This window comes from Phyllostomus hastatus, unplaced genomic scaffold, assembly GCF_019186645.2.
Source record: "Phyllostomus hastatus isolate PE091 unplaced genomic scaffold, TTU_PhHast_1.1 phas_contig_34, whole genome shotgun sequence".
Lineage (NCBI taxonomy): Eukaryota > Metazoa > Chordata > Mammalia > Chiroptera > Phyllostomidae > Phyllostomus > Phyllostomus hastatus.
The window spans coordinates 44780777-44793916 of record NW_025333857.1 but is presented as its reverse complement, the minus strand read 5'-3'; the positions used below and the strand labels follow the sequence as shown (position 1 = coordinate 44793916).

At 40.9% G+C, this 13140-nt stretch overlaps 1 protein-coding gene across 10 annotated transcripts in view; it reads left to right on the top strand.

Moving 5' to 3' along the window:
- The window catches only part of APTX (aprataxin), a 38197-nt gene extending 25057 nt beyond the window's left edge, over positions 1 to 13140 (top strand). For 8 of the 10 annotated variants that reach the window (XM_045840924.1, XM_045840927.1, XM_045840929.1 and 5 more), the window contains 7 exons: positions 3528 to 3664; positions 5002 to 5048; positions 5285 to 5587; positions 6278 to 6337; positions 7620 to 7846; positions 12016 to 12119; positions 12870 to 13140. In XM_045840924.1, coding sequence (XP_045696880.1) covers positions 3532 to 3664; positions 5002 to 5048; positions 5285 to 5587; positions 6278 to 6337; positions 7620 to 7846; positions 12016 to 12119; positions 12870 to 13024 — 1029 coding nt within the window. In that variant the 5' untranslated portion in view covers positions 3528 to 3531 and the 3' untranslated portion in view covers positions 13025 to 13140. Of the gene's footprint in view, positions 1 to 3527; positions 3665 to 5001; positions 5049 to 5284; positions 5588 to 6277; positions 6338 to 7619; positions 7847 to 12015; positions 12120 to 12869 lie in introns of those variants that run through there. The other 2 variants (XM_045840932.1, XM_045840933.1) reach the window with 2 other exon arrangements.

Here is a 13140-nt window from a genome sequence, read left to right as displayed (position 1 = left end):
ACCACACCCAATAACAAGATGTAGGAAAGAGAAGACAGTTTGGTGAAAGCCTCAGGGAGGAAGTGGGGCTTGAAAGTTGTGAAGGACTTAGGTGTCTAGGAGTGGGTAAAGAGTATAAACCAATAATACTAGGGGATATTAAGGATTGTTTATTTGGGAGACACATATTTGTCTGGGGGTAGGGAGGAGAGAGAGGATGGGTAAATGGGACTAGTCCAATGAAGAAGTGGGAGGGGTAATAAATAACTTCTATGGGGTTAGAATATGAGGGTATTAACCTCAAGTCCGAGGGATTTGGGATTGATCAGGGCTGGGCAAGTTTTCAGGGCTGTGCTGGACATTATAGTAGCCATCAACCACATATAACTAGCTATTTAAGTTTAAAAGGAATCTAAGATACTCAGTTCCTCCTTGTGCTGGCTACATTTCAGACTGTCACCTGATGGCTGCATTATTAGATGGTGCAGATTGAGAACACTTTCATCATTGCAGAAAATTCTACTGGACAGCACTGTTCCAGGTTATCAGATTTCTGGCCTTGTGTGGTTTATTGGATCACTTGGGTTCCCTGAGAAATAATTAGAATTTCTTTCTGACCAGTCCCCGCAACTCTGGAATGGAAAGTATGGAGCTGAAAAATAGAATTACAACTTATCCACATAGATGGGAGGATGGGATTGCCCAAAGAGAGGAGCAAAGCACCCCACATAAGAGGGGGTGCCAGAAAAGGGAAGAGAACCTGGATAGGTCATCTGGTTATTCATTTGCAAATATTTATTATATTCTTACTATATGCCAGTATTGTATTAAGTGCTGAGCTATATTGGTAAACAAACAGACTTCTGCTATTGTAGAGCTTGCAGTTTTTGGAGTTTTATTGGATGGACTATATTGAAGATTCAGAAACACCCGTCCTTAAGTGCTCCCCACACTCTAAAATGCTTTATTCCTAGAAGTTAGAACTAGTCTGAAACAAGCCAAGATATTATGTAAGGTTAGTTGCCTAAGTATTGTGTAGTCATTGTTTCAGCTTCTTGGGGAGTGCTGAGGTGGAACATCATAACGTCAGAACTTTGGGGAGAATGAAGCTTGTGAGTATGTGTTTGTGTAGGGCAGGAGGGGTAGTTCCTGTTATCCTGCAACTAGCAGCCATGCTCTCAGCTGTCTGTTGGATTCTTTCCTGTCTCTGCTGTCAAACTGCTCTCTCCAGGATTCTTTTATTGTTGCAGTGAGTAGTCAGTCATCATCACATGACTTGTCTCCCTGCCTAATGAAAATATACTTCTCAGCGCTTTACCTGCTCGTTCATCAGTTTCCAGCGAGAACAAACAGATGCCCTTCTGAACACATAGTATTTAAAAGTGGGACCCGCCTGTAGCACCATCATTATTTGACACTCCAGATTAAGATTTTGGATTTATAGCTGACTCTTCATGCTTTGGCATCAGCTCCTTCACAAAGACCTGCTAAACTGCCTTTTGGACTTCACTCTGGGTCACATATTAACAGCCTCCTGACCAATTTTCTAAAAAAGATTTTATTTATTTAGAGAGAAGGGAAGGAAGGACAAAAGAGAAACATTGATGTGCAAGAGATGTATTGATTGGTTGCCTCTTGCACTTCTACAACTGGGGACCTGGCCTGTAACCCAGGCATATGTCCTGACTGGGAATTGAACTGGTGATCTATTGGTTCACAGCCCGGCACTCAATCCACTGAGCTACATAAGCCAGGGCCTAATTTTTGATCGTAGATTTCTCCACTCCAGCCTGCCTACCACAGCTGTTGTTTCACCTTAGTATGTAGCTCAGAACCTGGCAATGGTCTCTTATTGATTGTCAGATCTCAACTTTTCAGCTTAGTGTTCTTTCAACCCCTCTGCCTTTTTTTGTTACCCTTTGGGACACCCTCTGGCTCAGCGAGCTAAGGTCTGCTTTCCACCCCTTACCAATGGCTTGTCATTGCTGAAATCTGTGCTGTCACTTGTATTTTTAAAAATGGGATGTCCCTGCCCACTCCTTTTCTTCCATTGGCTCCTGGCTTTTTCGACTGGGAGGTTTCAGAAACCTTTCCTGACTGATCCATATTCTGTGACTTGGCCCTCTGAGCACTCATGTGTTCACTCTGCCTTGCATTATCCTGTCTTTGCAGATGGGAATGAAACTCTGATTTTTAAAATATGGTTTCTTCTTCCCCTTTGGACGCAGAGCTTGTGCAGAGGGCCTGATAGTTGTTGCCTTGCTTACAGGGGACATTTCTTAAAGAGAGGGTATTAGAGGTTTGAGCATTGGTAAGTTTAGGGAGTCTAGAGAGGCATCCCAAGATCTCGTCCATTCCTGCACGTAATTCCCTGCTCTATCTCCCTGGGTAATCTCATCATCTCTCTGCCTCCCTCTCAAGTATTTGGTCCATTCCTCTACCTGAGCTTCATACCCATATATGCAGCTTGACTCTTGGATCTTTCATAGTCAACTTAAACTAATGGTGTTTTAATATGAAATCATCCCTTCTTCACCTACCATTTATCCCCATATTATGTCTCTTTGTTTATTCTTCCTTTTGGTTAATAAATATTTCCAAATTACTCCTTTGTCATTCCCCAAATGCAGTCAGTAATTAAGTCTACCTTCATGATTTCTTCTGGCTCTTTCTCTATCCCCTTTGTTCTGCTTTTGTTCAGGCAGAATTTCTTGTCTCTTTCTCTTCTGCTGATTCTCTGCATGGCCTTAAAGGTAGTTTTTCAAAAGAGCACAGCGACTCCACTATTGTGCAGGTTGTATATTGCACACAGGTGCTGCATTCATACTTTAGAAATTGTAGGTTTGTGTATTTCTTATGACAGCCTTCTGGCAGATGGCAGCAAAATGTTTCATTTTAATATCAGTATGTGATGATAGCTAAGGAGGGAAATCTTCTAAAACACACAAAATGCTTGTGGACTGAAGAACATCTTCTGTTCTTATGTCTTAGTTTTCTGCCAGGCAAACTCCATTTTGTCCTTAAAAAAACAAAACAAAAACAAAACAGCCTCAACATAAATATATTTTATTAGTTAAGCCTTTTTTTATACTTTCTGTAAGAGTCAGTCATTCCTTTGGCCGGCCTAATGCCATTTTTGATTCTTTCCTTCTTATAATGCTTGTCACATTATATTTTAAGAATTGGTATATGAGTCTATCTGTCCCATTGTATGCCAGGCCCCACAAGGATAAGGACAGTGTTTAATCATTCTTTGACCCTCAGCTTGTAACCTAATGTCCACATAAAGTATACCATAAGCATAACACATATTTGATTGCTTGGCATGATTCAGCACAGAGATGAATACTTTACTCACGTTTTATCCTCATGAGTCCTTATGAGTCCTGTCATTATCACATTTTACAGGTGAGGAAATTGAAACTAGGGAGGTGAAGCTACTTGTCTCCAGTGAACAGCTTGTAAATGGCATGTGGGGTATGCTGGGGTGTGGCTCTGGAGGACTTGTGCCAGTTTTTCCAGCAGTTCTCTTCTGTTTTGTCTCTCAGAGTAATGATGCGGGTGTGCTGGTTGGTGAGACAGGACAACCGGCACCAGCGGATCAAACTTCCACATTTGGAAGCAGTCACCATTGGGCGTAGCCCAGAGACCAAGATCACCGATAAGAAATGTTCTCGACAGCAAGGTAACTGGTCTCAGGAATGTGGAGAGTATCGCGTGTGGTTCTTTAGAGTAGTGATAACCAAAGGTGCACATTTTTTGGATGCTCATGGTAGAAAACCTTTTGTCTGCTATAAACAGAACTCAGGAACTGAGCTCTTTTAGCCAACACCAGGGCACCATTCACTCCTGATTCCACCCTCTGAAAGCAGTTACTATTCAGTGTTGAGAACAGGCAGGTCCTTTCTGTTGCTGTGGGTGGTGGGACTGATCCTGCACCCCACTTTGCTCAGGGAGCATCCACGTTGGGCAGTGAGACTGTTAAATTCTGGGATCTCCAGGCTGAAACCATGTCTGAGAAGTGATGGAATGGTTCCATCCTTTACATATTGCCTCCTACAGAGGGAGGCATCTCATTAAGACTATGGCATTTAGCTTTTGAAATGTCATCGTTGGGATTTAATGAAATGAAAGTCCTTAGGAAAAAGCCTTACCATATACCTCCTTTTTTGCCTGTAAACTTCTGGACATGCTTACTGTTCCCAGGCCTCCCACCTGTGGTGTGTTCCCTGTAGCAGGGTTTTCCAAGGCTTGGAGTCTGCAGCACTGACCACTGGTTTTGTCACATGAGTTAATCTAAGCGGGGGAAAGAAAAAGTCATGCTTGACCTTTCTAGGCCCAAGATACAGAAGCAGATACTGCTTCTTGCACTCTGTCCCCCTTGTCACAATGTCAGCCTGTCCTCTGCCTGTCCTCCCTGGAGAGGAGCTATGGTGTCTCTTTTTTGCTCCCTGTCTCACTCCAGAAACTTTGTTCATGTCTCTGAACACAATTGTTGAATGTTACTTCTCACACATGCTCAGACTATTCTGTTTGAATATTCTTCTTCCTAGAATATTCTGTCCATTCCTCCAACCCAAGGGCAGCTGAACTTCTGTTTTCTGGGAATGTATCATTTACCACTTTATCTGTTAAAGGCATCTGATAGTTTTATATGATAGTGGAAGCCTGGTTTAATCCTGAACCAAGAGCTTGTGAGAGAAGTTGGTCTGCTTCCATGACTGCAGAGTGTTTGATCCCAGGTGGGCCAAGGACTCTGGAATAGGGAGACTTGTGGGGATTCAGTGAAGCTGCCTATTGGTGTATTGGTAGTAGGTAAGGGAGTGTGTACACTGTTGGACATTTTATGGGAGGATTTGGAGCCCCAGCCACCTGTATGATAGGCAGTTATGCTCATGGGCCTTTGAGGAATCCCCGTTAAGTTGCCTCCTAGAGTGAGGCTTCATTGTCTTGTAGAGACAATAGGAGTAAGTGCCTGGTTCTTCATGGCATTTGGGTTTAACTTTTTTCAATCTCTTTCAGTACAGTTGAAAGCAGAGTGTAACAAAGGATACGTCAGGGTAAAGCAGGTATGTCTCTGTATAACTTGGATTTCCATTTTATTCTTGATGATTTTCTCATGCTGTTGACTTTAGAGTGTCTGTGCCAGCCCATAACTCTTCTCTGCTATGTGTGGGAGTGATGGAGCAATGTAAGTGATCATTAAGCACAGTGCTTGGCACATAGTAAGTGGTTAACATAGCAGTGACTATATTTGTAATGGTGTTGTTGTTATTATTATAATTATTTTCTTAATATTTCCTAGGTAGGGGTCAATCCCACCAGCATTGACTCAGTCATAATTGGGAAGGACCAAGAGGTGAAGCTGCAGCCTGGCCAGGTTCTCCACATGGTGAATGAACTTTATCCATATATTGTAGAGTTTGAGGAGGAGGCAAAGAGCCCTGGCCTGGAGACACACAGGAAGAGAAAGAGGTCAGGCAGCAGTGATTCTGTAGAAAGGGATGCTGCCCAGGAAGCTGAGCCCAGTACAGCACTGCAGCCTGGGAGTAACTCTAGCCAGTGCTTTGTGCCCCCAAACAAGGAAACAGATGCATCTACCAAAAAGGTGAGGATAGTGTGCCTGATAGATGAAGAGATTAAATGAGATGTAATGACTGCTTAGTTGTTTTGTACACTATAAAGCCCAGGCACACGTGAGGGGTTATTCATGAACCATAGCAAGGGTTATTAACCATGATGGAAGAGTCACTTGTTGGTGTCACCAGTCAATTGGTACTTTTCTCTTGAATTCCTTAGGTAAGTCACTTGAAGGTAGGGTGATAATGGCATTATACTTCACAATGAGCTACTAAAATGGGTCAGTAATTTGTAAATCTAGAAGGTTAGCATTGGAATACTTTTCATAGATCATGTGATTCACATCCTGATGTCAAAGTGGAAACCTAGTCTGGCTTAGATGGAGTGGGAGAGGACATGTAGCTCTGAACACAGGAAGAAAATGAGGTTGACTTATGGTTATAAAAGCAAAAGATTGAGATAAAGGGGATATAGTTTAATTCTTAAAAATTAACCTTATTTAAGCCCTGGCTGGGTAGCTTGGTTGATTAGAACTGGAGACCCTTTGGTTCATACGCTGGCACTCCATCCACTGAGCCATACCAGCCAGGGCTAAAATAAATTCTTAAAAATTTCACCTTATTTGCAAGTTTGGTCGAACTTTGCTGACATACAGTGTTAACTAATGCTATATTTAACTATTGGCATTTGAGATTTACATTGCCCTTTTTTGTTTTAGGAGTCATTGGGCCACTGGAGTCAAGGCTTGAAGATTTCTATGCAGGACCCCAAAATGCAGGTCAGAATAAAATTTTGGCATTGAAATATATTTCATGTTTAAATGACCAGCGCTCTGGGTGATGTGGCTCAGTCGATTGAACACTGGCCTACGAACCAAAGGGTTGCTGGTTTGATTCCCAGTCAGGGCACATGCTTGGATTGTGGACTAGGTCCCTAGTAGGGGCACATGAGAGGCAACCACACATTGATGTTTCTCTCCCTCTCTTTCTCCCTTCCCCTCTGCCTAAAAATAAATAAAATAAAATAAAATAAATAAATAAATCTTAAAAAAAAAAGACCATTCTGCAGAGGTCATAACTACAAATGAAATCAAAGGAGATCAGTTATTCTGAGTGAGATTTTTAAAAGATATTTGATTTATTTTTAGAAGGGGAGGGAGAGAGAAAGAGAGGGAAAGAAACATCAGTATGCAAGAGATAACATCAATTGGTTGCCTCTTGCATGCCCCCTACTGGGCATCTGGCTGACAACCCAGGCATGTGCCTGGACTGGGAATGGAACTGGTGACTCTTTGGTTCGCAGGCTGGTGCTCAGTCCACCGAGCAACACCAGCCAGGGCTGAATGAGATTTGTTTTATTGGCTATTTTGTGAGGACAGGTAGCTTTTCCCATTGTCAGTTAAGTGAGCACCTGGAATTCTTTGGAGAGAAGCTCTGTTCTTCAAATGAATATCCCCTCTGCCTTGTTCCTCCTAAACTTCTGGATATTGTTAACAGGAGATGAGTTAACCTTACTGTGGTTTCTTTCAAGAGAGTGTTAGATAATGTATTGTGACTGTACTTACAGGCTGCACTGGGATTAATAGTTTGGCACCACCCTGGGAGGGGGTCTTTGAATTCTTAAATTATATCCTGGGGTGACAAGGGGCCAGATCTGATAGGGCTTCTTGGAACACATGTGTAGATGTCATGTGGCCTGCTGTGGAAGAGTGGAGAAGGGAGCATTCGAATTGATGCCTGCAGGGATTTCACATCAGATCCTTAGGAACTACTTTGTACTGTGCATCTTCTGTGTATTCTGTGTAGTGTAGTGATTAAAACACAGATTAGAGTCCACTGGATCTGGGTTGCAATTCTAGATTTCCTACTTAGTGACTGTGACTTTGCACAAGACATTCAACTTACCTGAGTCTCTGTGCTTTCATCTGTCAAAATTGGGATACTAAAGCCTTTTGTAGATGATTGTGGTGGGGATTAAGTGAGTTAACAAATATGACATCACTTGGCACACAGAAGATGCATGGAAGATATCTGTTCCCTTTTCCTGTGCCCCTCTGCTAGGTTTACAAAGATGAGCAGGTGGTGGTGATTAAAGATAAATACCCCAAGGCTCGTCACCACTGGCTGGTCTTACCATGGGCCTCCATTTCCAGTCTGAAGGCTGTGACCAGGGAACACCTTGAGCTCCTCAAACACATGCATGCTGTGGGGGAAAAGGTGATTGCAGATGTTGCTGGGTCCAGCAAACTCCGCTTTCGATTGGGCTACCATGCCATTCCCAGCATGAGGTAAGCCTTGTGGGTAGTGCTGGTACGTCCTGATTTTGTCTTGGTGGGCATATGGATTCAGCCTGAGTCTGCTGAGTGTGCTGATAGCCATGAGGCCTGGAGAAGTAGGGTGGATGTTTCCAAGGCAGGCGGGCTGAAACTCCCACCCTCCTGTCTGACTTGTCTGTAAGCCTTGAGTTCCTACTTCTGCTTGTAATTCAATCATACTTTTTTTGTTCCTCTCAAAGTGTAAACCTCTGAGAACCTAACCTATGAACTAGATGAAGCAGCTTCATTACTCTCTGATGAAGAATTGTGGTCAGTGACTTTTCAGAAGCCTCTACAACCACTAAGTGATTAAGGACCATTGCTCTGAAGGAGACAAACGTCACTGACTTCTGTTATGACAGCATAGTAGATCTAAGATTTAAAACAAAATGAGAGAAAAGTGCAGAGTTTGCTTTCTTTGGGCTCGTAGCCAGAAGGATTCAGAAATGAATGATTGATTGTTTTCAAAGAATGCAAGTAAGGCAGATCTCCACAGTTGTTTACAGCTAAGCAACAAGATAGGCAGACTAATTGGTGTTCAGAGTTTTTATCTTGGGTAGTTTTTTTTTTTGTGGTAAAATAAACATAACAAAATTGACCATTTTAACTATTTTCAAGTGTACAGTTTAATGTCATTAAGTACATTTACATTGTGCAACCATCACCACTATATTTCTAGAACTTTATCTTCCCACACAACCTTCCATTCCATCCTCCCACCAGCCCCTCAAAACCATCATTCTATTTTCTGTCTCTATGAATTTGACTACTCTAAGTACTGCATATAAGTGGAATTATATAAAATCTGTCCTTTTGTGACTGGCTTATTTTACTTAACATAATTCTTCAAGGTTCATCCATGTTGTACCATGTATCATAATACCTTTTGGTTATTTTTTTTTAAGCACCCAACATTCTTCACATTTTATTTAGGTGGGTAATTAGGATACTTTAACCTAATGAAATTTTTGTGCCACATATTTTTCTCCTATCAATGCTCTTTCTTTTAAATTAAGCCATAATGTACATAGAATAAAATGCATAATAAGATTATAGTTTGGTCACATGTACAGATGGTCAAATTTGACAAATGTACATACCATGTAATTATCACTGTGATCAATAAAATATATTAAAAAAGATCTGGTTAGAAATATGGAAAAAAATAACATTTCACCAACATAAATGTTAACAGAACTCAACAGCAGCATTAACAACCATTATTCCTCCCAAATTGGGGGGGGGGTGTGCGTCTTATAGTCCGAAAATACGGTAATTTTGAATAAATGTTATGGAAAGGAAAAGGTAACAAATAACTTTTTTATTGTTAAAGTAATGTATTTTCTTTTTTTAATTTTATTTTAATCATTATTCAAATACAGTTTTCTCCTTTTTACTCCCAATCCAGCCCGCCCTCCCACCCCTCCCCACTTCCCTCCCATTACCACTCTCCTCTTAGTTTATGACCTTGTGTCCTTTAAGTTTGTTCCCGTGAACCCTTCCCACTGTTCCCTTAAATTCCCTCTACTCTCTTCTGTGGGCACTGTCAGCCTGACCTTTATTTCAGTGTCTTTGGTTATATTTTGTTTCTTCGTTTTGTTATATAGGTTCCTGTTAAAGGTGAGATCATATGGTATTTGTCTTTCACTGCCTGGCTTGTTTCACTTAGCATAATGCTTTCCAGCTCCATCCACGCTGTTGCAAAGGGTAGGAGCTCCTTCTTTCTTTCTGCTGCATAGAATTCCATTGTGTAAATGTACCATAGTTTTTTGATCCATTCATTTACTGTAATGTATTTTCAATGTAGAAAATCTAAAACAGAAAAGTATAAAGCAGAACAAAAACCTTCCATAACATCACCACAATTAAACTCTAGACTAGATCTTATTTGAATTTCACCCATTTTTCTCATAATCTTTTTCTGCTCCAGGATCCTGTCCAGGACCCTGCATTGCAGTTATTTGTTATCTCTCCTTAGTCTCCCTTAATCTGCAACAGTTCTTCCTTTTCTGGTTTTTATGACCTTGACACTTTTGATGAGCACTGGCTAGTTATCTTACAGGCTGTCTCTCAGTTTGGGTTTGTCTAATGTTTTTTCATCTTAGATTGAGGTTATGCTTTTTTCTTTCTTTTTTTTTTTTTTGCCAAAATGCCACAGAAGTGATGTGTCCTTCTCAGTGCATCGTATCAAGGAGTGCATGATGTCGATATGGTTTATAACTTCATGATGTTCACCTTGGTCACTTTGTTAAGTGATGTCTGCCAGGTTTCTCTACTCAAAGTTAGTATTTTTTCCTTTATAATTGATGAATATCATGAGTATTTTGAGACTGTGCTACTGTCTTGTTCCTCCTCAAACTTTTGTCCAGTAATTTTAGCATCTCTATTGGTGGATATTGCCTGCAGTAGTTATTACTATGGAGTTTACCTAATGGTGATTTTATGTTTTTCTCATTCCTTCTAATTTATTAATTGGAATTCTTGTAGGTAGAAGAGCTATCTCCCCACCCAACCCTGATTATGCAATTTTTTAAAATTTATTTTATTTTTAGACAGAGGGGAAGGGAGGGAGAAAGAGAGGGCAAGAGAAACAATGATGTGTGGTTGCCTCTCACGCTCCCCTTACTGGGGACCTGGCCCACAACACAGACGTGTGCCCTGATTGGGATCAAACCAGCGACACTTTGGTTCACAGGCTGGTGCTTAATCCACTGAGACACATCATCCAGGGCCCGATTTTGTATTTATTCAATAATTTATTAGTAAGGACTCATGGGTATTTATTTTATTTTATAGGTTTTAATTTGACCTATTATTTGTTTTGTTGTTCAAATGGTTCCAGCTGTGGTCATTGGAAGGTCCTTTGGGTTGACTCCTGCAGCACTTTGACATGACCCCAGCATTTTTTGAGCACTTATTTATTTTCTGGAATAAGATATTCCAGGATCATCTTATATTTTTCCTGATCTAGCCCTGGAATGAACCACTTCTGTCAAGATCCCTAGTTCCTCTTATTGGAGACTGATATTTATAAACCAAGACTTGGGCACTAGGTTTCTGTAATGTTGATTGTAGGGTGTCCTTGGTCCTATATTACTGAAGTATTATTGATTCTAGGAGTCAAAGCTATACAAAAAGGTATACTACTTGGTTTAACAAGTTGAAAAGAGAATTCTTGAGTTTCTTCCTCATACCTACTTTTCCTGCAAGCTTCTCCATTTCTGTAGGTGGCACCTCCTGAAACCCATATCCAATTCAATAGTAAGTCTTGTTGGTACTGTTCCAAAATGTATTAAAAATTGGATTGCTTCTTGTCATCTCACCTACTATAGCTCTAGTCTAAGACATCATTATTTCTGGCTTGAACAGCTAGGTCTCTCTGTATCCATCCTTACTCACTTTATAGTCTTTTTTTACACAGCAGCCAGAGTCATCTTTTAAAAGTGTGGCTCAGATAGTAGTACTCCCCTGCTTAAAATCCTTCAGTGGTTCCCTACTGTACAGAGAGTATAGTGCAGATCCCTTGCCGACCTACAAGACCTTTATGATCTGTCTCCTACTTAATCTCTGCTCCATGGCTACAGTCATTCTGGCTACATTACCTCTCTGTTCCTTGGGTACACTAAGCCCTTTTTCATCTCAGGGCCTTTGTGCTTGGCCCCCCTGCTCTCTGAAATACTCTTTCCCCAGATCTTTGCTTGCTTGACTGCTTTCTCAGCTCAAATCATTGCTTGGGAGAGGCCTTCTCTGAACACCCTAAGCTAGTTAAAGAGGCAACCTCTACCCCCTGGGCACTCTCTGTTACATTTCCCTGTGTTCTTATTTTCTTAGCAATGTTAAGGATTTGAATTTTTCTTGTGTATTGGTCTACTTATATTTTATTTGTCACCCTCATGAGAACATAATTTCTAGAAGGACAGAGGCCTTTTTTATTTTGTTCACTATTAAATTCCCAGTGCTAGAACAGAGCTTGGCCCATCTGGGTACTTAATGAGCATTAAATAGTCTGAAGTGAATGAATGAATTGAATTAAATGGGAACACTGCTAATAGTTTACATACCCATACTTGTACTGTTTGTTTTTTTAATTTAACCACAATCTTTAATGGATTTAATCGTCAATTTTTTTCCCTCTCAACTAGCCATGTCCACCTTCATGTCATCAGCCAGGATTTTGATTCACCTTGCCTTAAAAACAAAAAACATTGGAATTCTTTTAATACAGAATACTTCCTAGAATCACAAGGTAAACAGTATTCTTTGGTTTTTACATTTATTTCATTTTCTCATGTTCTCATACTCGATTTAGCTGTTTCCCTAAATAATTACCAGGTCTCAAAACTTACGTATAACTTTGTGTTCCCTATAAAGAGGGCCTCATTAAGGGAAACTGGATTATTTGGATTATGGTAGGGTTGTCACTTTGATGTGAGCAACCTTCTTGGGGGACCTAGAAAGTTGTTGTGTCAGGGTCAAAAAGGTGTTTTATTATAACACCAGGGGACTTAAAAATTGTTCTGAGAGTTATTGGACTTCATAGATGTGGAAGCTCTAAATAGTTCTATGTTTCCTCTGCCATCCGCTGGGCAGGAGCTTGGGGCTGCCTCGTGCCAGGAGTGGTTAATAAACAGGGGAAGGCTATGTATGCAGAAGGAAGCATTTCCCAGTGTGTATTCTGTGGAACTTCAGTATGCTGGCAAGTTAACAGTGACCGTGGCCATTGACCAAGGGCCAACCATGAGTAAAACACTGTAATAAGCCTTTGACATGGTAACATAGATTGTTTAGAGTGTATCTTAAAGGAAAATAATCATCTTCAAAATAAGTTGCCCAGATTCAGAATCTGATCAAGCCTATTTTCCCAGCAATGAGTCTAACCTCATTTACTAGCTTTAGGGTACCTGTCATATTTTTATTTGGAGTCAGATTTTTTTTTTTAAATTTTGTATTGGCTTTTCAGAGTAGCTGGGCTCTGAACTTTGTATCTTGCTTGCAGCTGTGATTGCGATGGTACAAGAGGCTGGAAGAGTGACTGTCCGAGATGGGATGCCTGAACTCTTGAAGCTGCCCCTGCGTTGTCATGAGTGCCAGCAGCTGCTGCCTTCCATTCCTCAGCTGAAAGAGCATCTTAGGAAGCACTGGCCAGAGTGATTCTGTGGAGCCTGAGCTTCTGCAGCAAGTATGACTGAATGTTTAGAGCAAAATCCTGGCACCTGTTCTGGACTGCTTGTGAACTTTTACTTATTTCTTGAACTAAAAAATACAGG